This window comes from Rhinoderma darwinii, chromosome 10, assembly GCF_050947455.1.
Source record: "Rhinoderma darwinii isolate aRhiDar2 chromosome 10, aRhiDar2.hap1, whole genome shotgun sequence".
In the NCBI taxonomy this organism is placed as follows: Eukaryota; Metazoa; Chordata; class Amphibia; order Anura; family Rhinodermatidae; genus Rhinoderma; species Rhinoderma darwinii.
The window spans coordinates 18031067-18058980 of NC_134696.1; the positions used below are offsets into that span (position 1 = coordinate 18031067).

At 44.0% G+C, this 27914-nt stretch overlaps 1 protein-coding gene across 2 annotated transcripts; it reads right to left on the minus strand.

The window, feature by feature from the left end:
- Window positions 1-27914, minus strand: LOC142661820 (vesicle-associated membrane protein 3-like). Of its 2 annotated transcripts, none has more exons than XM_075839417.1 (5): window positions 27784-27914; window positions 6642-6717; window positions 4853-5011; window positions 4098-4149; window positions 1-3403 (listed from the first exon to the last, which is right to left on the minus strand). In XM_075839417.1, exons 1-5 carry the CDS (start codon window positions 27888-27890, stop codon window positions 3387-3389), a joined length of 411 nt encoding a protein of 136 aa, XP_075695532.1. In that variant the 5' UTR covers window positions 27891-27914; the 3' UTR covers window positions 1-3386. The 2 variants fall into 2 exon arrangements, with proteins under 2 accessions (XP_075695532.1, XP_075695534.1); XM_075839419.1 differs by lacking the exon at window positions 27784-27914 and adding an exon at window positions 25330-25348.

Consider the following 27914-nt stretch of genomic DNA (forward strand, 5'->3'; position numbering starts at 1 on the left):
TGAACCTGCAGAAAACGACTTTATTACAATGCAGTAGTGTTAAATCACAACAATTGTACATCTACCAGATTAAAAATTAGCCATCAGTCCAGACCTGCATTCATACAAATACAGAACATTCGTAAAAAATATTCCAGCAAGGTTTTTTTTTTATTGTAAGGCTGTGATCAACCACCTTCAAAGTGGCATCATAGGAAGGCGGCACCAGACTGGCAACCTTTTTCAAGAGACTTGAGTTGTTGGTGCCAAATGAGTAGTGTCCTAAAACCCTGGTTGCGCCACCTTACTGCAGACCTCAGGGAAGAGAACAGCCATGTTCCCCAACCAAGCCAGCAGGGGGCGCAACCAGGATTAAGGCTATGTCCACACTTCACTAAAGCTTGCGTATTAGAAAAAAACGTACTAAATGCAAAAACTGAAAACGCCCGAAGTTATTTCTGATTCTCCGAGTCATCAGGTGGCACGCTGACATGGACGCAAATACAGGCACATTGGTAAAGGCCCCATTCCTGCTAAATAATGCATTTATGATGGTATTCAGTGAAAGGCAGAAATAACAGAAAATGGATCATATGGTCTATACGCATTCATCAGGATGGCAAGGCGCTATTGGCACACGAGATATATATATAGCTCTCTATAAGCTAAGGTTAGAGTATACCATTTACAAAACACTGGAAAGTGGCATTCGCCATTGCTGCATCCCATAATGGCTGGGTGAGGCTCATGATGTTCAGCTACAGATGGCGGCACAGAACCTCGAGGTGATCACATCACATACGAGTCAGTTGAGGTCTAGCCCAAGACTGTATGGCTTATAACAGACTTTCACTGTGCTCTAAACACTATATAATCTGCGTTTGTGGAACCCTTTGTGATGAGACGGGTAACGCAAGCCGTTCACCATCCTTTATCAAAAGGCACCTTTCCTGCAGACCTCTGCAGCGGTCAGGATGTAACATTGGCATTATATTGGCAAAAGCCCTTATATCATTTGCCCCAACAGGCCATTAGGTTTCTGAGTGAGTTATGCGGTGACCCCGAGTGATACAGTGAGTAAACCTTGGAGGCCATGCACAATTTATGTTACGACATGAACTCATCAGGCAATACTGGCAAGGCACTAGACCCCGCAGGGGTCAGCAACCTTCGGCACTCCAGCTGTTGTAAAACTACAATGCCCAGCATGCCCAACAGTCTTTGGCTGGAATGATAAAGCCTTTGGTTATCAAGGCATGCTGGGAGTTGTAGTTTTGCAACAGATGGAGAGCCGAAGGTTCCTGACCCCTGCACTAGGGGGCGTGAGGAGCACAAAATAGCACAGGACAAGGAAAAAAAAAAAAAAAAGGCACAGCATTGGATTTTTCCCTGAAGTTTCTGGTGGTGGGGAGGATAGGAAGGCTGGTAGGTTTACAATGGCTTAGTCTATAAGGTTCCTATATTGCACATCACTCTTCTACATAAATGGTTTGTCTGTGTCTCTAGTTTGTTTCTTTGGCAATGAGGGTATGTCCACACGATTAACAAAATACGTCTGAAAATATGGAGCTGTTTTCAAGGGAAAACAGCTCCTGATTTTCAGAAGTTTTTTTGAGAAACTCGTGTTTTTCGCGGCGTTTTTTGGAGCGGTTTTCATTGGAGTCTATGAGAAAAACCAGCTCCAAAAATGTCCCAAGAAGTGTCCTGCACTTCTTCTGACGAGCCGTCATTTTACGTGCCGTATTTTGACAGCGACGCGTAAAATGACAGCTCGTCTGCACAGAACATCGTAAGACCCATTGCAGGCGTAATTCGAGGAGTAAAACACCTGAATTACGTCTGAAAATAGGTCGTGTGCACATACCCTTAGCGTGGCCAGATTCTCCGGATACAAAATTAACTTAAATTAACCAGAATCCTTAAAAAAGCCCACACTTCGTCAGCCGGTATAAAACCTTAAAGTGTAGCTAAATGTTTGCCAAACTTCTGACATGTCATAAGTTCTGATTGGTGGGTGGACCGAGCACTGAGACCCCCACCAATCTCTAGAACAAAGCAGCTGTAGCGCTTGTGTAATAGCTTAGCCGCTTCGTGTCTGTTCGTTATTTTCGGGAAAGCCGATGTATCGGAGTACGGGCTCAGACTTTCTAATGAATCCGTACGCCAATACATTTATTTCCGGAAAAAGCCGGACACAAAGAAGCTGAACACTCACACCAGCACTTCTGCTGCTTCGTTCTAGAGATTGGTGGGGGTCTCTGTGCTCTGACCCCCACCAATCAAAACTTCTGACATGTCACTATGACATGTCAGAAGTTTGTCAAACGTTTTGTTACCCTTTAACTAAAAAGTGGGCTTTGGGATTGTGCATCTCCTCAGAGGGAGCATGGCCGGTCATCCAGTATTACATCCGCTCCTGGTAAAGCAGCATCATCCAATAGGTCGCCAGTAACTACTCTTTGCCTTTACTTGGAACAAACTTGAAAAAACATGCAACCTTGGAAAGAAGCCCCTGCAATTACCAAACCCAATAGAGATGGGTTGCCAAAGCATGAAAGCAAGCAGAGTGATGAAGGTTTCTTCATGCTGGAATAGACATCTTAGTGGAACTGGGCAGAATACAACCGTTCTACAACCTGTTGCTCTCACGTTGCTGTAAAACTACAACTCCCAGCCTGCAGCTGTCAGGACATGCTGGGAGTTGTAGTTTCACAACAGCTGGAGAACCACAGAGGTTGTAGTGGTTTATGGCAACTGAGGACAGATGTCTGGAACAGAACCGTCCGCCTCTCCTGACAGCTGTTTTATAGTGTCCCTGCCCACTGCCAGTCCAATCAGTGCTCACAGACAGTGTAGCGACACACACTATTGACAAGAGGAATGGCAACACCCAGTTATCAATTTATACATTTCCAGGAGGAACAACAGAGGAATGGCGCAATGCAGAGTTCTAAGAGAAAAAGCTCCAGCATTATTTCATGGGAAAGTCATATGTTTTCTAAAACATATGATAGGAGAGCAGAGGGGTCCTCTTAAGAAACCTGGCAATTTGCTTATACCTACATTTCAATTTACCTGGTTTAAATATTTGACTGAAGAATCCAGGAAGGACTTGCTATAAGACACACGACGTTCATGGCATTATAAAGAAAACCGATATATACACAATTACCAGCGTGCTGACAAGGGGTAGACCTGAATAAGTTGTGTTAAGACCGTGCAAATGTGCTCAATCAATAGCGGTTAAAACACGGAGTGTACAATATTTCAGTAAAGGCACAAAAATCTCAAAAAAAAACAACAACTCTAAACTAATAAAAAACTTGGAAATCCGAATATGAGCTCTTGGTTACAGCAGATTGGATGTGGTGAACGGCGACACCACGTAGGCCGACATCTACCAGACATCAGGAGACGCTCCACACTGCAAGAAATGAAGGACAGTATTATTAATAATCTTAATTCGCACAGTTGTAGCAGAGCTGAAATGGTCACAGATACGGCTTTAAAAAAATAAATTTAAAAAAAAGCCCCTTTTCCAGAGAGAATCAGGGAGTAATGGGAGGAGGGGGAATCCTAATTTGAGACCCTAATCTATTAGCAAGAGTAGAGAGCCCACACCAATGTCATATCTTATGCCCATGTTCTGCATATATTGCGGTTTGATTTCATGGTTCACTTTATATTCAAAATAGTTAAACGTTAATAATTATCTGAAATTGGATGAGTTCGGATTTATTAGCAGTCGTCTCATCATGACGATCCCTTTCTATGTGCCATATTTGGCCACTTGGACCCCCCTCCATAAGCCGGAACAGAGTCCCGCTAACCAGCCAAGAGCAGCTCTCACTCTGGCGGACCTGACTATACATTACATGGTCAGCCATTTACTTGAATGGCCGGCATGTAATACGACGTTTTCTCCGCAGGGAATATGTATGGCTGGCAGCAGCTTCCCCTAGCTAACAGACACGTATGGCCCCTGTAGAAAGATTCATATACAATGTCAAGGTCTAAAGTACTAAAAATAGAAAAAAAAAAATACCATGAACATTAGACGAAGGTAAGTAGCCGCAGCAATCGTAACAGTCATCCTGCTGTGCAAGTTGTGTACTCACCAATGATAATGATGATGATGATCACAATGACTGCAATTAATATCGCCCACATCTGTAGAGAGAAGCACAGTTATTATGGGGGGACATCTATGACCTGCTCCTTGTCTGCAGATCTAATACTTAAAATATTTATTTTAGAAAAACTGTCCCCAGCCCAGTGTCTGCTTCTAATGAACCAGCAGAGCGTCCTGATCAGCGTCCTAGATGAGCTCCCGTGTTCTTGCAGCCCCAATAATATGAGTAATCACCTGCAGATGCCTCATCCCACCGACAGAGCAGCCGCAGAGTGTGAAGGACATTATAAAGAAGACATAAAACAGAGCGGTTCTGATACCAATCACCGGTGTAAGGGCTTAGTCACATGAACCGGTATCAAATTTGGCGTGAAAAACTGACTTTTTCACGGTTGATTTGCAGCCGTGCAGGACCAGATTTCACAGATTCCTCAGACTTGTCTATTGAGGGATCCGTGAAAACGACAGGTCCTATTTTTTCATGGGTCGTTGACACGGTCCGTGAATAGCCCCATAGAAGAAAATTTATTGTAATGCAGCCGTGTCGTTAAAAAACGTCTGTCACAGCCGATGAAGTGGTTCGTGTGAATAACCTTCAAGTCTACTGAATACTAGAAAAAGACCCGTGGGAAACGAGTCCCTATACATACATGTGTGCGCAGGCACCCCCCCCCCCCCCATTACACTACAGCTCTGCGTTATAGGATCCGCCAGCGACCGGTCGACTTTCCCGACCGTTACCTTGCAGTTCTTCCACCAATATTTCCTCTTCCGCTTGGCCGCGTTGGTCTCGATCTGCGAAGCCCCAGCCTGCAGAGCAACTACACGGTCATTCAATTCAGAAAGTTTCCGGTCTCTCTCCAGGACTTTGTCCACATTGATTCTCATAATATCAACCACCTAACAATTCAAGGGAGAAAAAAAAAAAAAATAATAAAGGAGGATATTTACAACCAAAATGGGTGTTGAGAATATTTGTGTAAATAAGTATAACATGGCCGAAAGCAAGCTTAGGCGTTCCGGTCAGTACAACATTGGACTGTTTAGTTGCGGCCGATATATAGGGTCCAACCGGTATGCCCATAACACACGGCACAGGACAAAACCTGCATCAAGTATCATTTCTAAAACTTTCTTTACCTTAGCAGCCATTTCAAGGGGACCACAAGGTCTTACACAGCATCTGACTGCAGGAAAAGACCAATAGGTCCATCTATCCTGCCCATTGTATTGTGTACACAGTGAGAAGAGCTGGTGTTTGGCCCATGAGCAATTTAAGCACATGGGGTGAGGATGGTCTTGTGCAATATATTTTTTATTTTTAGGTCTGGAGGGGATTGGAGTTGAATGTCCACCCTTGAAAGATCACATTTTGTCTGCCTGCAGCCACCACTAGGGGGAGCTTACTTCATTTTGTTTTATTATTGAGGTCAATGTATAAACAGTATGCAGTACGCTCCCCTAGTGGTGGCTCAAGGTGGACAGAACATAACCACTTAAATATGTCTATGCCGGAGACGTGGAGTTCTGTATCAAGCGTCGAATAATGTAAAGATATGAGAAATTTAATCAGGATTTTGACTTAAACATGATGGCAAAAAAGTGGAGATTCAACGTTTGCCCCATGTATGCCCTCCATATATAACTGTACAAGCCCCTACTGCATTCACTTGGAGGTCTCTCTTGCGACTAGAATATTAACAACATGAACCTAGGCCTTGTAGAATAGTACTAAAAAGTTACTAGAAGAAAAAAAAATAAAAATAAAAAAAACACGCGCTTCGCAGCTTTCTGCCACCAAGAGTTGAATTTTCTTGCCTCAATTGGTACAAATGCAAAACCTGAACCTGGTTTATAAATAAAAATCCCAGAATACAATACTCCCTGCAAAGTCATCTCCAAAATTACGAATGGGAGAAAACATTCTTCCAAATCTCTGGCCCTCAACTCAATATGATGAGCAGAAGCTCGGCTTGGGGGGGGGTCACGTAATTGGTTTCAAGACAAGGAGAGTAATCTGGAGCTACAGGACACAAGTTTATATTAAGATAAGAGTGGACGCCTTCCAACTGATTGATCACAAAAAATAAGAATACAGATATCAGCGCATAGAAATTGGACAAAAGACGGCCAAATATAGATGTTCGCCGGAAACCAATTCCGTGCGTGAATGATCTGACAGACCTTTGCTTTGGCTGATGCAGGATAAATAAAGCATTTGTACAGAACTAGGTCTGTGAACACTGCGGCGGAGGTACTCGCAGCGTGACGAGGCCACTGCCCTCTTGACACAGCAATCATCCGACTGAAATGATATTGTTCTATAGCGGACGTCAGGCACATTAACCCCGTGTGTCAGCCTCCCTGCCGGGTCCCTTTCTACTGCCACCATACGTTTGTGAGTAAATTAGGATGGAGATGACGGCAGCGGGCATCGCTGAGCTCAAACTAAATTGGGTCTCCAGTGGCTGCCCACATGCCCGGTATCTACATCGCAGGACGGAGGTTAGTGCAGGAACGGGACGCTCACCTCTTTGACCTGAGCTTGTGTCTGCTGGAGGCGCTGGTTACTGCTGGAAGCATTGCCGGGCGCTGCAGAAGACGACCTGAAAGAACCAGAAAATTAAAAAATAAGAGGAAGAAGATCAGAAAGGCAACGGCTTCTACACAGAAGGGAGGCAGACATTTTTTTTTTTTTTTTACATACAGTAAAATTGATGATCGGTCATTTAAATATTCCAAACAATTTTACATTCATCTTCGGCGGGCAGCACGTAATAACAGCTCGCTGGAACATTATGTACACTCATCAGCACAGATCGTCACTGAGAACTCGATTTGGTCTTAGGGAATACTTACTAATCCTCCCAAATAAAGCACCAACATAGGCAAGGGAAGTTTGAAGCCCGACCCTTCCCCAGATTCTGAGGGACATCACGTGAACCCGCTCAGCTCTGCTGTACGGCATGTAATACAATATATACTCTACCCTATTGGCAATTCCATTGGCTGTTAGGCGGGCAGCTTCATGCGCTATACTGGGTTAGTATTATCGGAGTATCGGTCAGATGGTGGCGGAATATAGACAACCGCTCGAGATGAAAGTCCGACAATGAAAAGCAATTCCAAAGCATTCACATTCATCCATAATATTTCTGTAGCCAGTTTGACCCCATAGAAACCCGGTGTATGGCAATGCCAGGTTCTCGCTTTCTCCCATCATCTAGTAGAGATATTCACATAATCTGGGATGACACGTCTGTATTTCCCACCTCCGCCGTGCCCAGCCCAGTATAGTATAGTGTGAACCCAGCCCTGTACATATACAATGGAAGCCGCGCGTGGCTACTGTACTATGCCAAGTCTGCACCACACCCGGAGGGAAGGGAATAGCGGGCCTGGCACCGGATAGAAAACTAAACCCAACATCCTCATCCAACAGGTGACAACCTAAGCAGCGCCCGGTCGCCTTATAGGATCTCATTATCCCAGCATTGCCACCATATAGATTAGTAATGAATGAATTATGGCCAATAGGATATATGTATTTAAGATTTATCTTTTACATTCTTTATTTTCAGGGTTTCATACGAGGCTGGGGAATATCTGAACAGAGTGGAAATAAGGCCGCAAAACCTAAGAGACAGATTTATAATAGATATGTGACCGAAAGTAATGTTGTAGGGGGAGGGGAGGGGGGGTTTATGGACCTTCTGTCACTAATCCCAATGAAGAACACTACAGTCAGCTTATCAAATCTCTGACAGATAACAGGGAACAATAGATCACATTCAATTGCACAGTATACTATGGGCCTGTCCGTGCTGTAATTACGGCCTGAAATAGGACATGTTCAATCTCAACGTTATTTCCTGAAAAATATAGAAGGGGTTATCTGGGCCTTGGGATGAACCATCAATATTAGATCTGTAGAGGTCTGACTCTCGGCACCACTGCCGATCAATCGGAGGGGGTCGCAGCACTCGTACGAGCACCGTTTCCTTCTAGTTCGTACCTTGCACGTGCCGTTACATTTGTAGCAGCTCTGGAAGGCATTGAGCCACGGTCCTATTCAAGTGAATGCTACAAACGTAAAGGTGCGTGCAAAGTACGAACGAGAAAGACACCATTTAAAGCACTAAAGAGAGCCCTTTAAACAGGTGATGGGGGGGAGGGGGGGGGGTGTCGAGAGTTGGACCGACCCCCACCGATCTAATATTGAGACCACAATACGGCAGGTCAGCAGGAGTGACGTGTTCAGTGTCAGCGTCACCTGTAAAATCGATCACAAATAAGTTATGAACTTAGATGTGATCGGTAACAGCTTGATCCCGAGGGTCAGAAACACACAGGACCCGCCGTCACTGAACCCGTCAGTCCCCCTGACCTGACGGATTCGGGACTCCGCGCTAGATACAGATGTTCTATATACACAGGATACAAAGCAGCTGTACCTGAAAGTGTTACAATTATTTTTAATAAAAAGTAATTAGAAAGTTGCACCAATCTCACTGATAGACATTTTTATTCAAAAGGAGTACAAAGCCTTTAAAAGAAGGTCAGCTTCCCTGTCTGTTTAAGAAAAGATGCTTCAGAGGGGAATACAAGTATTTTCTAAGAGCTGCGTTCCTCTGTTATTCCTCCTTACACAATGTCCAATCAGTGCCGGACTAAGGACACGCCCCTTTAACAAGGTGAACGGCGATGGCTGATCAGACATCGGGTCACGTTATGATTTGCTCATAAGTCGGAAATCTCAAATCTTTTAGGTCAAGTCTTTAATGAAATCAGCCAAATCTAGAAATCTACAGATGGTGAGACAAGGCGGCCATTCATTCCCTGCAGAATGTAAAACATCACTGGGCAATGTCAGCTTCATGTCCGGTCATCCATTCTTAGCAGTTTATAAAGAGAAATGTGCTCAGAAATGAGGGGTGAATGATCGTGAGACCCCCCCCCCCTATTATACACCACACTAATTGTGTCCATACACTTTAGATAGCTGTCGGCTGAGCGTGCACATTTATTGCAACAAGGGGAGGGGTATCAGCCGCTGCCAGACCCCTCCAGGAGCCGCTTATCTCCTGCGGGAACAAAGGATCGGGCATATTGGATTCCTCTACATCTGCCGTCAGGGGACAGTCGGGAGACCCTCATACACATTAGTCAGCTGGTCCCGCCGACTTCCATTGACTGTGTATAGGTACGTTTAGAGAAGTCGACAAGTAAGCAGCACCCCCTACTTGGATACCCCAAATTACAAGGGATTAGGATAAAACATCTGCAGATTGATTAATTCTCATTACAAGTACCTGTATCTGGATATATCCAAGTCCAGAGTCAGGAAAAGCTGCGGCGATTCAAATGCAACCTGGTCAAAACCTAGTCAGGGGGGCAGATGTATTAATAATGGCTTAAAGATAGTCTAAAGCTGGGAGGTGCTAGGCTGAAGATGCGCCAATTTCTTCAACGATGCACAAAATCTATCAGACCGCGTGCACGTGTTAGACTCCGTTTCCTTGTTTACACCACCTATTGTTTAGTATTTTGCACCACAAAACCGTCGATTGCAAGTGTTAAGCCCGACGCATTTCACCACTTAGCAAATCCACGGCCATATTCTAAGTATGTGACCTGACGCGGCGTGCATCTCACAAATCTATGTTCTTTCTGGCACGTGCATTAGTAAATTTGGCCAACAATATATGAGCCAAAAAAACAAACGCACAAGACGCCAGGACCGAAGCGCAGAGACAATAATAAATCTGCCCCATTAGGTTTGTAAGTCTTAGGGTATGTTCACACGATTAACAAAATACGTCTGAAAATATGGAGCTATTTTCAAGGAAAAACCGCTCCTGATTTTCAGACGTTTTTTTGAGCAACTCGCGTTTTTCATGGCCGTTTCTGGAGCGGTTTTCAATAGAGTCTGAGAAAACAGATCCAAAAACGTCCCAAGAAGTGTCCTGCACTTCTTTTGACGAGCCATCATTTTACGCGCCGTATTTTGACAGCGACGCGTAAAATGACAGCTCGTGGGAACAGAACATCGTAAGACTCATTGCAAGTAATGGGCAGATGTTTGCCGACGTATTGGAGCCGTCTTTTCCGGCGTAATTCGAGGCGTAAAACGCCTCCATTACGTCTGAAAATAGGTCGTGTGAACATACCCTTACAACTTCAAACGTGGCGGGCAAGTTGTCCTGCTTTCTTTGGATGGGATCAGCTCCTGAAAACGTGACGCAGCTCCACTCACAGATCACAAGATGAGGTAAGAGAGACCTTGTCACCTCAGCTTACAATCTACAGGATCTAGACAAGACTACAAGGAGCGTGGATGCGATTAATGCAAAAAAAAAAAAAAAAAAAAGAAGGACACTGATCGCCCGAGCGGGTTGGGGGAAGGGGCAGCCAACAACCTAGAAGCTAGTCCAAGCCCTTATGTAGAAGATGTCAGCAGCGCTAGAGGTGACCGGCACCAGTTATGACAACCCAGAAAATAACAGGTGTCCTGGTTATGTCCCCCCTTTGCTCTACCCCGTCACCTGCCAATATTAAATTGTTCCAGATACTTCAGAACAGATGACGCGATCACTTGATGAGCAGTGCACATGAACTTTATCTACAAGCGTCGCCTGCCATGAACGGAGATCACTGACGAATGGCAGAAACAACAGAATAGAAAATGGAGTGCACGCGGCTGTTCCTATATCCTCCATAGGATTTCATGACGAGTGAGCGCACGCGCAGCCACGTCTCCTCCGGAACCGGGAGCTTGCGTCTGTTCTCGTACTTTTATGGCGTGCGTTATTGAAAAATATAATTTGGGGACGAAAACCTGAAATTCAGATGTACAGGAGTAGTGACATCGAAACCTTGTCAAGAAGTGGTCTCGGAAACAGCGTTGGGTTGCTGATCTTTTGGGGCTGATCTGTGTGCAGAAACAAGGCAAAACTGCAGGAGAAATCAGCGACTTAAGCCTCGAAGTTCTGCTGCGGATTCTCCGCCAATTCCACATTAAAAATCTACCGCGTGCACAGAGCCGGCCTGTTCACATCAGCGTTGGGGCTTCCCGTTCATCTGTTTTGTCAAAGAAACAGACAAACGGAAAGTAAGGTTTAGGGCCTGTTCACATCACCGAAACCTCAGACGGAACCCCGGAACGGAAAGCGAACGGTGATGTTAACAGGCCCTTACGTTTGCATTACCGTTGATTTCAATGGTATCTTTCTTTCAAACGTTAACCATAGATTGTCTGTTTCTCTGACTGAACAGATGAATGGAAAGCCAAAACGGAAGCTCAACGCTGATGTGAACAGGCCCTAAGACCTCCAGGCTCTGACACTGCCCTCTGCTGGTAGGTTCAGTGACGTACATGCGAGTCAGACTCACTTCTTGCACAGAAGGATATGGCAGGCGTAGGTTTGGAGAAAACCTGTGTGCCTACTGATAGAGAAGGGTGTGGGGCACGCACCAAAATTTACTACAAGACAGGAGAGGGGCACACCAAGAGGAGCTTACACTTCCCTGGACGCAGTGCAGACCTGGCTCCTGGGTTCTTCTTTAGGCCTGATTATCTGTACCCGGTTCTGTAGATTGAAAGACTGAATTGGAGGATTGATATCCAAGACTGAAATATAAACCTTTCATCTATTGTGTTATTTTCCAGTTTAGACTTAAATTTTAGTCATGAAATCAACTCATATTGACAAGGGTCAGAGTGGTGTTACATGCAGCGCTATTCTTCCCATCAAAGAAGAAAAAAAAGTCACCAGGGTCTGTCGGGTGCCGGCGGTGCACATTGTACAACAAATCTGGCAGAGTGTCGTGGTTTGCAGTATGAATGAAAACCACGATGCAGATGTGAGCGGAGCCGCAGCTTGTGATTGGTCACGCTGTTTCCATGTTATGTGATCTACTACCGAGAACCAGTGACACAACACTGCCCTCTAGTGACCAGCAGACGAATACAAACCTGCTGGCCAGAACCAACCACACGTTCCAGTACTCCCGACCCAGCACAGGAGAAACCTATTGAAATGCTTTACATTGTTCACGTGTACACTAAAAAAAAAACTTTAAAAAAAATAAAATATAAAAAAAATAAACTTCCCCTAAAACAGAGACACGTTCACATATATTGTACTGTCCTCTGTTGCATATTTTCAGCGCAGAATATGAACCCAACCCGCCATGTGTGAACACGGCCTTGCAATGCCGCTCTATCACTATGACCTAGCACAGGATTCCTAGAAGATGGCACGAGACCTCCAGAACTGCAGGAAAGAAACATTGATGTTTGACCCGGATGATCAGCTGCGATCGCCAGAGGAAGAAGCTGCTGACGGATCAGTTACCCTGAAGTGACTGTAGGGGGTAAGGAATTATTACTTCGTGCCCATTGTGTGTGTAGTGTCCTCCTTTCTAACAACTCTGCTCTGGATACTCATTGACGCAATTTTGAATACAGGGATCACAGTGCAGACGTTACCCACCCCAGGCGCCTGCTTTGAGAACTCTACTGCAGGGGGGATTCACAACCGGTAAGGCTGCAGTCACACGCGGCAGATTTTTTGCAGAAATTTCTGCAACAAAAATCACTCCCATTCATCTAAATGTTGTATCGGCAGCAGGTGCATCCATTTCTGTAAATTCCATTCAGATGAATGGAACGACTTTTCGTTGCAGAAATTCCTGCAACAAAATCTGCGGTGTGTGACCGAACCCTAAGGGCATGACCACACGTAGCGGAATTGCTCTGGAATTCCGCTGCGGACAGTCCGCAGCGTACACGTTTCTCCATTGCCTTCCACAGCTTTTTAGTAGTGCTAGTTTACACGTTGTGGACAATTCAGCTGCGGAGCATAGGCCGGGGCTGCGGAATTTGGTGTCCGCAGCATACAATGGTTGTTGCGGACTTGTAGCGGACTCATTGCGGAATTTCTCCATTGACTTCAATAGAGATTCAAAATTCTGCAATGAAGTCCGCAGATGTCATGTAGATGTTATGTGTGCTGCAGAGCGTGTTGGTTTTTTCACATGACATTTCTTCATTCTGGCTGGGCCTATGTATTTCTAGGTCTACAGCCAGACTGAGGAAGTCAATGGGGCTCCCGTAATTACGGGTGACTACGTGTGTGCACCCATAATTACGGGAGCGTTGCTAGGCGACGTCAGTAAATAGTCACTGTCCAGGGTGCTGAAAGAGTTAAGCGATCGGCAGTAACTGTTTCTGCACCCTGGACAGTGACTACCGATCCCAATATACAGCAACCTGTAAAAAAATATAAGTTCATACTTACCGAGAACTCCCTGCTTCTTTCTCCAGTCCGGCCTCCCAGGATGACGTTTCAGTCTAAGTGACGGCTGCAGCCAATCACAGGCCAATCACAGGCTGTAGCGGTCACATGGACTGCCGCGTCATCCAGGGAGGTCGGGCTGGATGGCGAAAGAGGGGCGCGTCACCAAGACAACGGCCGGTAAGTATGAATTTCTTTTACTTTTACTAGGGAAAGGGCTGTCCCTTCTCTCTATCCTGCACTGATAGAGAGAAGGGAAGCCCTCTTCCCCTCAATACGCAGCAGCCAGTCCGCACCAATTTAATGCCCATTTTAGGCAAAGCCGCAACAGAATCTGCAACGCAGATTCTGTGTGGCATTGATGCGGACAGTGGCGGAAGAACTCCGCCACGTCTGGGCATGCCCTAAGGCTACATGCACACGTTGTAGAATTTGGTGCAGATGCAGAAAATCAGCATCAAGATGGCAGGTAAATGCAAATAAGTCAGCTGGTAAAATACACACCTACGGCTGAGTTCACACGGGGCAGATACGCTGCGTAAAAGCATGCAGCGTATCCAAGATGTGCACCGCGGGGAATTCCGGGTGAAAAAGCGGAGTGTCCGCTGCAGGAAACTGCAGCACTTAGGCTGTCCGGATGATGTTTCATCCCATGTGACCGTCGCTACAGCCTGTGGAGGCCGCGCCGTAGAGTGGAAGAGACTTCACAGGTTATTAGGTTTTTTTCTAAGTTGCGTCTTTTGCCGCGGAATCGCTGCGAACCCACTGCAAAAAAAGCAACAACTATTTGTAGTGGGTTTTACTTCCCCATTGAATTAAATGGGGAAAACCCGAAACAATTAAGCAGCGTTTACACAAATACAATTGACATGCGGTGGAATAAAATTCCGCTCGGCAGGTCAATTTCTGAGTTTTATTTCCCGCTCCGTATTTCCACAGCGTGTGGAGATTTGTTCCATCTCATCCACTTTGCTGCTACGGTATTTGCTGCAGAAAAAACACAGTATTTACGCAACATGTGAACTGACCCTGCATTTTGTGATGCATTTTTAGGTGCGTTTTTTTGCTGCAGATTTTGGTGCGTTTGCTTTTCTTTAAAACGAGTCAGATACAATTCGCAGGTGGAAACGCAAGATAAATGGACATGCTGCGGATTTTAAAATACGCACTGCAGGTCAATTTATGCGCGGAAAAAACCTGCAACGTGTAGATGAGATTACTTGAAATGTCATTTACTTTGCTTGTATTGTATTACACGGCGGATTTGCTGCACGAGAATATGCAATGTGTGCATTTGGCCTTACTGGTCCAAATTAGACTAAGGCTATGTTCACACGTAGAGTCAAAAACGTCTCAAAATACGGAGCCGTTTAAGGGAAAACAGCCCATGATTTTCAGATGTTTTTTGCTGCGTTTTTGGATCTGTTTTCATTGGAGTCTATGAGAAAACGGCTCCAAAAACGTCCCAAGAAGTGTCCTGCACTTCTTTTGACGAGGCTGTTATTTTACGCTCCGTCTTTTGACAGCGACGCGTAAAATGACATGTCGTCGGCACAGAACATCGTAAGACCCATTGCAAGTAATGGGCAGATGTTTGTCGACGTATTGGAGCCGTTTTTTCAGACGTAATTCGAGGCGTAAAATGCCTCCATTACGTCTGAAAATAGGTCGTGTGAACCCATAATAATAGTACACGAAATGTAGAAAAACACAAAATTAGAAACCCGGCAACTCTTCCCTTTTCTTTGATTAGATCCAGTCGACTTTTGCAATCAAAATAGTGAGAAATATACAGAGATTATTTTTGTGCGCTCCAGGAGATTCGGCACTTTCCTCTCATTCGTAGGCCGGATTCACACGAGCGTGTGCGTTTTGCACGCGCAAAAGGTACTTAACAGGTCTGTGTGTCATCACCATATGGCGCGCGGCTGTGTGATTTTCGCGCAGCCGCCATCATTATGACACTGTCTGTAGCACGTGGTGCTTTTCAATCAGAATTTTCACTGCCGTTGCGCGAATTACGTGCATCACACGGAAGTGCTTCCGTCTGCTGCGCGTGATTTTCACGCACCCATTGACTTTAATGGGTGCGTGATGCGCGAGAAACGCACAAACATCGGACATGTCGTGAGTTTTATGCAGCGGACACACGTTGCGTGAAAATCACGTACTGTCTGAACGGCCCCATTGAGTTACATAGGTCCGTGCGAGGAGCGTGAAAGTGACGCGCGTAGCACGGATGTATTATACGTTCGTCTGAATAAGCCCTTACAGACCGCAGTTCAGACCTGTCTCTTGCTGTAAGGAAATTGGCTGCAACAGGAGCCCTCCCCCACTGCTTGGTCTAAAATAAGGCCTAATGCATGGGGGTTGGCGGCATCCCGGTTTTGTCATCCACACGGGTATATACTGAGGCATGTCATTTTGCATTATATATACTTCGTGTTGCACCTCTTTTGAAGCACTTGTTTCATATACCGCAATATTGTGAAATAGCTAATCTATCTACACACACACACATAATATATATATATATCCCATCTATGATATATCTGCCTGCATAATTGGTCTATTTGCTTACCTCTACTTTATTGCCACTTTAACCCTTTCACGACCAAGGACGAAAATGTACGTCATGGTCGGCTGCTAGTTCCCGCACCAGGACGTGCATTTTCGTCCGCATTTCAAACTGTCACTCTGTGTAAACACAGAGTGACAGACGCGCGCTGACAGCTGTCCTAGACAGCTGAGACATCAGTCTTGCCGGACAGCGGACCATCGCCGCTGCTTTCGGCAGTTAACCCCTTAAGTGCGGCGACGGATTGCCGTCGCCGCATTTAAGTGGTTTGAAGCACATCGGCAGCCCCCACGAAGTGATCGTGGGGGCTTCCGATGCTTGTCACGGCAATCGGAGGTCAGATAATGACCTCCGGGTTGCCATGCACGGAAGCCTCGGAGGAACAGCCTCCGGCCGTTCCTCCTCTGCTTCCTGTCAGTGTGACAGTCACGTCACAATGACAGTTAGAGTACATTACACTACGTGTGTAGTGTAATGTACTCTAGCAGCGATCAAAGCTGCAAGTCTGAGTGTCCCCTAGTGGGACAAGTAAAAAAAGTAAAAAAAAGTAATACAAATGTTTTAAAAAAAGTGTAAAAATAAAAGTTATAAGTTATATAAACACAAAATGCTTTTTTTCCTATAATAAGACTTTTATTATAGAAAAAAAATGAACACGTTAAAAAAGTACACATATGTGGTATCACCGCGTTCGTAACGACCCCAACTATAAAACTGTAATGTTATTTTCCCCGCACGATGAACACCCCAAAAAAAATCAATAAAAAACGACGACAGAATCACAATTTTTTTGGTCACCACCGCTCCCTAAATAAAGAATAAAAAGTGATCAAAAAGTCGCATATACCCGAAAATAATACCGATAAAAACTTCTATCCGTCCCGCAAAAAACAAGCCCTTACACAGCTTTTTTGACTAAAAAATAAAAAAATTATGGCTCTCAGAATATGGTGACACAGAAATTTTTTTTGTTTATAAATAAGTCATTTTATTGTGCAAACGCTAAAAAAAAGGACCAAACCTATATACATCTGGTATCGCCGTAATCGTACCAACCCGCAGAATAAAGTAACAATGTCATTTATAGCATACGGTGAGCGCCGCAAAAAGAAAACCTAAAAAACGGTGTCAGAATTCCTGTTTTTTGCTCAGGATTGCAAAAAAAAATTAACAAAAAGTGATAAAAAAAAAAAAACAGCACGTACCCCAAAATGGTACCAATGAAAACTACAGATTGTCCCGCAACCAATAAGCCCTCACACGGCTCCGGTCGTGAAAAAATAAAACTGTTCTGGCTTTCAGAATATGGCGATGCAAAATGTGCAGAGTGTTCCAAAAGTGGATAAGCTCGGGCGCCATTTATCAGTGCGACACCTGCCACACATCTATGAATTATTATTTATTTATCCCATTATTATACCCTCTTATAATGCCCTGATGTTCTCCGCACAGATTACACATACCCCCACATCATAAACTGAAATACCAGCAAAACCCAAAACAGAAAACTACCAAGCAAAATCTGCGCTCCAAAAGCAAAATGGCGTCCCTCCCTTCTGAGCCCTGCAGCGTGCCCAAGCAGCAGTTTGCGCCCACACATACGGTGTCGCCATACCCGAGAGAACTCGCTTAACGTTTTATGAGGTATTTGTCTTCTGTGGGACACACTGGGCACAACATATTATGCACTAAAATGGCATATCAGTGGAAAATTGCAATTTTCACTTTGAACCATCCGCTGTGCACTAACCCCTTTGCGCACTATGACTTAATTGCCGGTCATGGTGCAGCGGTTGATGTATGGAGCCGGCTCAAGAGCTGAGCCCGCTCCATACGCTGCGGGTGTCGGCTGTGTATTACAGCAGGCCCCCTCGGTACTAACGGACAGGAACAGCGATCGCTCTGTTACAGAAGCCTGTAAGAATAACAATTTACTGCAGTACATTAGTATTGCAGTATATTGTACCAGCGATCCAATGATCGCTGGATCAGGTCCCCTAAGGGGATTGATTAATAAAATGTGTAGAAGAATTATAGTTATTAGTAGCGAGAATTTTTTTTTTTAAAGTTAAAAAAACAAAACAGCTTTTCGCATTTTTCTTCTAAAGTAATGTCAAAAAATGAACAAAATTGGTATCGCTTCGTCCGTAAAAGTCCGAACTATTACAATATACCATTATTTAATTTGCACAGTGCACACCTTAAAAAAAAATTATAATTGAAACCGGCAAAATCGCAGTTTTTTATTTTGTCACCTTCACTCTATAAAAAAAATGTAATACAACTTTTGAATAACTTTTATGTACCAAAAAATGGTACCAATAAGAACTGCAGCTCCTCCCGCAAGAAATAAGCCCTCACACCGCTCTATTGATGGAAAAATAAAAAAGTTATGGCTCTTGGAAAGCGGGGAGGGAAAATCTAAAATATGAAAGCAAAAAATGGATCAGTCCTGAAAGGGTTAATTCATTTCTAATGAAAAAACGTATGACCACATGTGGGGTATTTCCGTACTCGGGAGAAATTGCTTTATAAAAAATGGTTGTTTTTTTCCTTCTTTATCCCTTGTGAAAATGAGAAAATGCAACATTTTAGTGGAAAAAATGTTATTAATTTTCGCGCCCTAATTCTAATAAACTCTGCAAAAGACCCGTGGGGTGTAAATGCTCACTATACCCCTAGAAAAATTCCTTGAAGGTTTTTCCAAAATGGGGTCACTTTTGGGGGGTTTCCACTGTTTTGGTCCCTCCAGTGCATTGCAAATGCGACATGGCACCGAAAACCATTCCAGCAAAATCATAAATCCAAATGGCGCTCCTTCCCTTCTGAGCCCTGCTGTGGGTCCAAACAGCAGTTTATTACCACATATGGGGTATTGTCGTAATCGGGAGACATTGCTTTACAAATGTTGGGGTGCATTTTCTTCGTTATTCCTTGTAAATAATAAAAATGTCTATGTTGTTTCAGAAAAAAAGTAAATTGTAATTTTTACAGACTAATTCCAATATATTTAGCGAAAAACCTGTGTGGTCAAAATACTTACTATACCCCTAGATAAATACCTTAAGGGGTCTAGTTTTCGAAATGGGGTCGTTTATGGGCAGTTTCTATCGTTCTGGCAGCTCAAAGCTTCTCCAAATGTACAGTGGGGCCTAAAACATTTTCAAGCAAAATATGAGTCCTGAAAGCCTCCGGGTGCTCCCTTCCTTTGGGGCCCTGCCGTGTGTCCAAACAACGCATTAGGGCCACAATGTGGGTATTTTTGAAAACAGGAGAAAGAGGGTGATAGATTTTGGGGTGTGTTTCTTAATTTTCATGTTCGCTTTACAAAGAAATCGGTCTTCAAACAAATACTTTTATGAAAAAAGTGAAATTATATATTTTTTTCACCTGATATGCATTAAATTTAGCAAAAAACTGTGGGGTCAAAATACTTACTATACCCCTAAATAAATACCTTATGGGGTCTAGTTTTCTAAATGGGGTCGTTTATGGGGAGTTTCTATCGTTCTGGCAGCTCAAAGCCTCTCCAAATGTGCAGTGGGGCCTAAAACATTTTCAAGCAAAATATGAGTCCTGAAAGCCTCCGGGTGCTCCCTCCCTTTCGGGCCCTGTCGTGTGTCCAAGCAATGCATTAGGGTCACAATGGGGGCATTTTTGAAAACAGGAGAAACAGGGTGATATATTTTGGGGTGTGTTTCTTCATTCTCATGGTCGCTTTACACAGAAATCGGTCTTCAAAGTGATACTTTTATGAAAAAAGTGTTTTTTGTTTTTTTTTCACCTGCTATGCATTAAATTTAGCAAAAAACTGTGGGGTCAAAGTACGCACTACACCCCTAGATAAATACCTTAAGGGGTCTAGTTTTCTAAATGGGGTCATTTATGGGGAGATTCTATCGCTCTGGTAGCTCAAAACCTCTCCAAATGTACAGTGGGGCCTAAAACATTTTCAAGCAAAATAGGAGTCCTGAAAGCCTCCGGGTGCTCCCTCCCTTTCGGGCCCTGTCGTGTGTCCAAGCAATGCATTAGGGTCACAATGGGGGCATTTTTGAAAACAGGAGAAACAGGGTGATAGATTTTGGGGTGTGTTTCTTCATTCTCATGGTCGCTTTACAAAGAAATCGGTCTTCAAAGTGATACTTTTATGAAAAAAGTGAAATTATATTTTTTTACGCCTGCTTTGCATGAATTCTTACAAAAAAACTGTGGGGTCAAAATACTTACAACACCCCTTAATAAATACCTTAAGGGGTGTAGTTTTCAAAATGGTGTCACTTGTGGGGGTTTCCACCATTCTGACACCTATGAGCCTCTGAAAACCTGGCTTGGTGCAGGAAAACAAAATGTACTTCAAAATGTATAAAATGATTACTAAATTTGTAAGTCTTCCAAATTGCTCAAAAAAAAAAAATTTTTTTCAAAAGTGCTGCCAAAATAGAGTAAAGAGATGGAAATATATATTTAATTAAAAAAATTGTACAGTATGTGTGTACATATGTCACATATTGCAGTTAAAAATAGGGAAAAATGATAATTTTTACAAAATTTCTTCAATTTCTCTATTTTTTAATTAATTTCCGCAAATCGTATCAGTCTACTTTTACCACTAAAATAAAGTACAACATGTGACGAAAAAACAATGTCAGAATTACTTGGATATTCAAAACTTTCACAGAGTTATTCTCTGATAAAGTCAGACATACCAGATTTGACAAATCTGGCTTGGTCATTAAGGTACAAACATGCCCGGTCATTAAGGAGTTAATATGCAGATTTGTATCGCTATGAACATGTGTAAACCCAGTGCATTTCATGGTGACGTCACATTATCCATTGTGCGATGGTTTTATGTGTATTATGATAACGTTTTGTGATCATTTTTCAGAACACCGGTGCTTAGTCTCATGATTTCCTGTAAATATGATAGATGCAATACAATGTCACACCACTAGAGGTCAGCATGCTGCACATCTGATTTGTGAACCGCTGCCAAGAGGAGTTGCAGGATTTGGTGCAAGGAATTTCCCTGGCAAAACTCCACAAGGTTCATAGGGAAACGCTGCAACCTGGAATATTGAATACACCCTGTATCTCTACTGTAAACAGGAAACTTCTCTGCTGTGTCACAACAAAAGCTGCAAGACAAATCCCAGCACAGGAGAGGAGTCCAGACAGATTTGCAGAAAGGCAGAGCTTCCATGTCAAATTTGGTAAAACGTCATCTACGGAGAATCCGCATCAGCTTCATATGAGATTTATGGCTTTTACAGAAACGCTCTGATCAAAAGTCACAGTGACAACAAAGGATATTCTGGGATGTAGGTAGCGATAAATGGAAAGTTTACAACTGGTGGAGCAGATCAGTCTTTTCGTGCACAAGTTTATTATCGGTCAGGTTATCCGCATTACCGAAGGATCTACCGCAATCTACACCTTGTGCCGCAGGACCGACTGTACGCGGTGTTATATACGGGATAAAAGTATTGGAAATTATAAGATTATAAATCACTGATGTGTTCTGTAAGGCCATGTTCACACGCTTAACAAAATGCGGCTGAAAATAGAGCGGTTTTCAAGGGAAAATTGCTCCTGATTTTCAGCCGTTTTTTGAGCAACTTGCGTTTTTTCCGGCCATTTTTGGAGCGTTTTTTTCTTTCAAGTCAATGAAAAACCGCTCCAAAAAAAGGCTCAAGAAGTGACATGCACTTTTTTACGGGGCGTCTTTTTACGCGCCGTTATTTGAAAATGAGGTGTAAAATAAAATCAATGGACCGATGTTTGTAGGCGTTCTGCTTCCGATTTTTCAGAAAGTTCACGGCCCCTAAAACGGCTGAAAATAGCCTGTGTGAACATACCCGAACAGATTACAAGAACTCGGCTGCTGTGACTGACAATATTAATTGATCAAATAGGTACATTAACCCCTTATAACCCACACCTCAGCAGCTGCAGAACCTCCTTTTTGAAGTGGGAGCAATGACGACCTAACATGAATTCCCATCATAGAGTCCACTGCTGGGTATGTAATATGTCGAACCTCTTTCTCGGTCCATACAAGGGATAAGTGGTAATGATGGGGGTTACACTTCCCGGCTACTCCTCACATGACACGTGGTGTCGGCTGGTGACGAGCCCTCTACATTGTGACAGTCGCCCTCCGTGGTCACGTGTGAGGAGGCAGCTGACCGCTTTATCTACAGCCTCGTGCATTCAGTTACTGAACACAAGATCGTCTTATCTGCTGATTTCATAAACCAGACGGGACCCCCTCCCCCATTTATAATACTGCCGCTGTCCATCATACAAGACAAGAACGTGTAAGTCACCCACAAGTCGCTTCGCACCCCCCAAACCGAAATATCTGTATACAATGCAGCGAATAAAGAGAAAATCTTAGCACTGAAGCCAGAAGTGTGAATCAATCACACAGTCCTAGATATCATCCAGTCATTACATATACACCAAGGGTGGGGCAAATCCACCGCAAATAGAGGCCTCACCGATTATTCAGAAACTAAAAGGAGAACTCTACAGGGCACCGCATGCAGCCAACTGCACCAACATAACCACAGAGAACTATGCCCCCCCCCCCCCCCCCCCCAGATACCAAGTGGTAGGGAAAAGCTTCTATTCACTGACAGAACGTATGTGAATAATCAAACGAGGCGAGAAGTCTTCTGAAGCCCCCCGCCCCAACCCCCCAACATCAGCACTCACTGCAGGACTGGACATCGGACGTTTTGGGATTGGCAAAAAACAAAAATCCACATATACACCCCCATCATTTAATGAACGCAGCCCAGACATCAGATTATTCCAGAACAGCGAGGCCGCGACCAACAACGGCCCAAACATATACAGGCCGCTGATGGCAGAGATCGGAAGCAAATAATTCTACCTGCACACGGGACGGAAATGCTGCATTGTATTATGGGATCAGCAAAGGGGGCTGAAATGTGATAAAACCTCAGCCACACACACTGCAGGGAAAAATATATATATAAAAAATACTAAAATAAAAAAAAAAATTAAAAAAAAGGTGTGGAAATTGACCCGCCGTGCGGATTCCCAATCTGCAGCACGTCAATTTATTTTGCGTAAACGCTGTGAAACTTCCGCACAAAAGTTTGATGGAAATTCCTCAGGGTCTTGTTATCTCTAGGCGCAGCTCTCAGCGATATGATAACTGCCGTCCCCTCCAGATATCCCCGCACACCATTATAATCACTAATCAAGACGGCACTAGGGAAGTGGGCGGAATATGTCGTGCAGGAAAACAGGAACGGACAGTGCAGAAGTCTTTTCCATGAAGGGTCATTATGGGGCCCCCTTATCTGGCAGGAAGACATGCGAACTGCAGATAAATCCCCCTCCCCCCCACATCTATATACGTGCGCTGTAGTGATTTATAATATGGTTAGATAGATCAACACCAGCTGATTGGAAACTACAACTCCCAGCAGGTGGATTTTTTCCCTGACTGATAACATCCCCATCGCAGGTTAAGGCCTCGTGCACACGACCGTGATTTTCGGCTCGGACGGCCACGGAGTGTCACCCGCAGGCTGCCCGCTTATCGCTGGCCACGCGCATGGCCGGGTGCACTCTTTTCTAGGAGGCTGGACCGCAAAACACGGCCGTAATAACACATGTCCCATCTTATTGCGGTCCAGGCCGCTGGGCAATGCACGGACCGCGGACATACATTAGTATTACAGTAGATCATGCAAGCGATCCAACGATCGCTGCTTCAAGTCTCCTAGGGGGGAAAATAAAAAAAGTAAAAAGCAGTTCAATAAAGTTTTTTTTATGTTCCAAAGAAAATAAATTATTAAAAGTAAAAAATAAAAAAATTAATGGCGTAGAAAAAAAATATATAAAAAAAACCACACAGATTGCTGTTTTTTGGTCACCTTAGAGCTAAAAAAAAAATTAAATAAAAAGTGATAGTCGCATATACCCCAAAATGGTATCAGTGAACACTACAGCTCCCCCCGCAAGTGGTAAAACAAATTTGGTATCGTCGTAATCGTATCAACCTGTAGAATAAGGTGAATATGTCGTTTTTACCTCCTGATGGACGCCGTAAAAACAAAACCCTCCAAAATATGGTGTAATTGCTGTTTCTTGCCCATTTCACCCCACATATAATTTTTTCATCTTCCCAGTACATTATGCGGTACAGTAAACGGTGCCATGAAAAACTACGAACTTGTCCCGCAAAAAACAAGCCCGCGTATGGCGATCTAGACGGAAAAATTATTTTTTTTTTTTTAGAGCTTTTGGAAGGTGGAGAGGAAAATACAAAAGTGAAAATCCGAAAAATACTTTGTGTTACAATTCCTTGCCATTTCCAAGATCTCCACTTGCTGTCAGTGTATAGGAACATTCTTGATTACATCTACAGGCCAAAAGCCTGTACAGACCGAACACTTTCACAGCGGAGGATTCGTTACAGTGTTATCCAGTCTAAACACTATTCTGAGCTAAACACATCGCTCTACTGTCCTGATAGATTGTTACAATGTATCAGTGCAGATAGAATGAGAATTCAGGCTGCGTAGCTCGCAGATCATGGCCTAGACTGGATACAATTGTAACAAACCCTCAGCTGTAAGAAGCATTAGGTCTGGGCAGGATTATAGCCTTTGGATGTAAAGAAAAAAGTTCGATTCATGGACAACAAGCAGAGATCTTGAAAACGGTAAGGAATTGAAACGTAAAGTATATTAGAAAGTCGATCGGACGTCGTGCACGGAGAGCTGCGACCGCATGCTGGGAGGGGTACAGTTGCCGGGGTAACCATATGGCCCGCGAGAATCGTACACAGGTATGGAATAGTGTAGTAGACGACGCTATTCCATCACGCAGAGTCCAGTAAAAAAAACTAAAAAACCTTTACATTGAACGCATGATTCTTACGCGTTTTACGACTCTTCAGAATGGTCAAAAAAGCGCAAAAAGTGTCTAAAAACACAATACGTGCCAAGTAACGTTCGTCTATGAGCCGTTCTGTGGCGTAAAGTTTCCCGTCACATAGTAACGCGCAGAGAGTCGCCATCTAACCCAGATTTTCACGTTTATACGATATGTCGTTAGGAAAAGTGACGCGGGACGCCACTCATTCACCAGGAGTTCTCCACCCAATAAATATAAAAGATAATAAACAAATAAATACTTCACAGACACAGATAAAATGGCGAAACTAAGGAAGTTACAGAACTATGGACCAGGCAATATAGGGTTAAGGGTGGAGTCAAGTAAGGTGGGGTGTCTGTCACCCTCTACACCTCAAGTAACACCTCCCCCACCCTCCACTGAGCCCCTCACACACTCACATGATGACGCCGGGACCGAAACGAAGAAACTTTGAACCGTCAGAAAGCGGACGGTTCTGTCACAGCGGCACAACTAAAAGTGGAAGCTGATTGGGGGAGGCTTATATGACGTCACCAGGACGTCAGTTGGCAGTTGGGCAGTTGGGCAGTTGGGCAGTTGGGATGGGCAGTTGGTGGGTAGGGCTAAACTCTTTCCTGTCCGGAATTTGTCTCTGGCGCAGGTCTAGTGCCGAGGAGGAGGCCGCCATTTTTATGAAGACCAGATTTAATAGTAAGCGTATAGCTCGCATAGAACGGGAACTGGGAAAAGTAGATGTAAGATGTTGTGCCTCTTTGTGTGCTCGTGCGTTGTGGTCTGTGACAGTTCGCCTGTTGGTCTGTCAAACAGGGGAATGAACCTGAAGCGCGCCTATTGCTGCGCAGTTCGTTTGAATCTATTGTCCTCTGTAATCAGCCATGCCTGATATCAACTTTTATAATAAGGGGTTGTGGCCTTTAAAAATTGGGGGTCCAATTTTTATTACTTCTGATGCAATTTTGCTATTCTTTTCTAAACCAGTCCTGTAAAAATGGTTATCACAGTTTTTATATTCTCCGGTTTGTCGTTTTTACCAATAAAGTGTTAAACCAAAAAAAAAAAAAACAGCGTTCCTTAAAAATTGTACAGGATTAGAATAAAGAAAAGCTTTTTTCAGCAAAAACCCATGGGCCTCCCTCCATGGGTTGTGTCTGGCGCCCCCCGCAGTGAGGAGGACTATAATGTGGCGGTGGTCGAGCATGCGCGCTGAACCTCCATTTAAAGTCTATGGAAATAATGGAAACAAACAGGTACAGATCTCAGCTGTTTCCATCAGTCTCCTAGACATTGCCGCCGCTGCTCCATTTAATGTCCTTCTCACTGCCGGGGGGAAGGGGTGCAGTGAAGAAGAACCCTCCGTACTCACAATCGGTGGGGGTCCCAGATTATTAATTCGATAGGACCTGCATTGTACCTTAAGGGTAGGAACACACACAGCGTAAACACTGCAGATTTTCCGCAATGGATTCATGGCGGAAAATCCGCAGCGTATTATATTAGCAGCAGTGTGGGTGGGATTTCAACAAATCTTGTCCCCACTCTGCGGAAAAATGCAGCCAAAAAACGCACATAAACCTGCGGTGCGGTTTCTTCAGCTGCAGCATGTCAATTAATGCTGCGGAATCGCAGCTCTTCTGTTGCGGGTTTTCCCATTGAATTCAATGGGGTGCTTGAACCTGCAACAGAGTGGTGTGTGTTGCCATGTTTGCGGTGGAATCACAGCGATTCCGTCTCAAAAATCGCATTTAAGAATAAAAAATAATAAAGTTATACTTACCCAGAGTTCCCTGCTTCGTCTCCAGTCCGGCCTCCCTGGATGACGTAGCAGGCCAATCACAGGCTGCAGCGGTCACATGGCCTGCAACATCATCCAGGGAGGCCGGAGCAGACGTCAGAGGAGAGAGGGGGTAAGTATGTGCGCTTAATTACGCCGCAGAATTTACGCCCGAAAAAACGGGGGGCAGGTTTTCGGATGGCATTCCCTGCGGTGTTCAGGACGGATATGCTGCGCAGCTTGACGTAGCGTATCTGCCCTGTATAAGCCGTGTGTATTCCTGCCCTAAAGGGGTTCTCCCACCATCTGAAGTGCTCTGACTGCCGGAACCCCCACTAATCCTCAGGATGAAGGAGCCGCAGCATTAGTTATAAGTTTATTTGCATTTTACACATAGCATTTATGGCATTTCCATAGTATGTCCATCACCTATAAAGAAAACGGGGCTGTGACCCTCATTGCCGATTATAAACAGTGCTCAGCCATCTCCCTATTTACGGCATATCCCGTGGATTTACCATAAATGTGTAAAATAGGATAACCCCTTTAAGCGATTAGGTTCCTTATAGGGGTTTTCCCAACTTAGACATTTATGGTATTTCCGCCGGTTATGCCATAAATGTCTGATAGATGCTGTGACGATCACCGATCTCAGGTCACGTCACAGGGGTGAACTACACTACTAAGTTTATTAATTTACCTCATAAATCCACGCCCACCTACTCTAGATGACAGGATTATGCTAAACTACTCCCGTAGTTTCCAACACCCCAATAATTTATACCACAGTATGCTACCACCACCTATACTTATCTAGGCAATAGGGGCCTAAGTCTCTATGTTCCCTTAACACCAGTTCCTATAACACAGGTTATCTAAATTGAACATAAAATACAGGTAACGTTCCTCACCTTCGGAAGATTAAGTTCTGTAAGACTACAAGGAAGAGACTTATAAATATTTCAGATTTAATACACAATAGTGCAGTGCAATACATAAAATAGTTGTCAGAATAAAAGATAAAAAATATACATACAATTACAATGCAATCAAACAGTTTATGAAAATAAAAGGGATAAAAGAAAACAGAACAAAACCTTACTGATGTACAGCGGCGATATCCTGGCTGTGGGGACAGCTGAAAATATGGGCAGTCACTCCAACCGAGATATGGATCCCCAACGACTGACACTGACCCTCACTTCTCATGGCATTTTAAACCCAGTTTTTTCC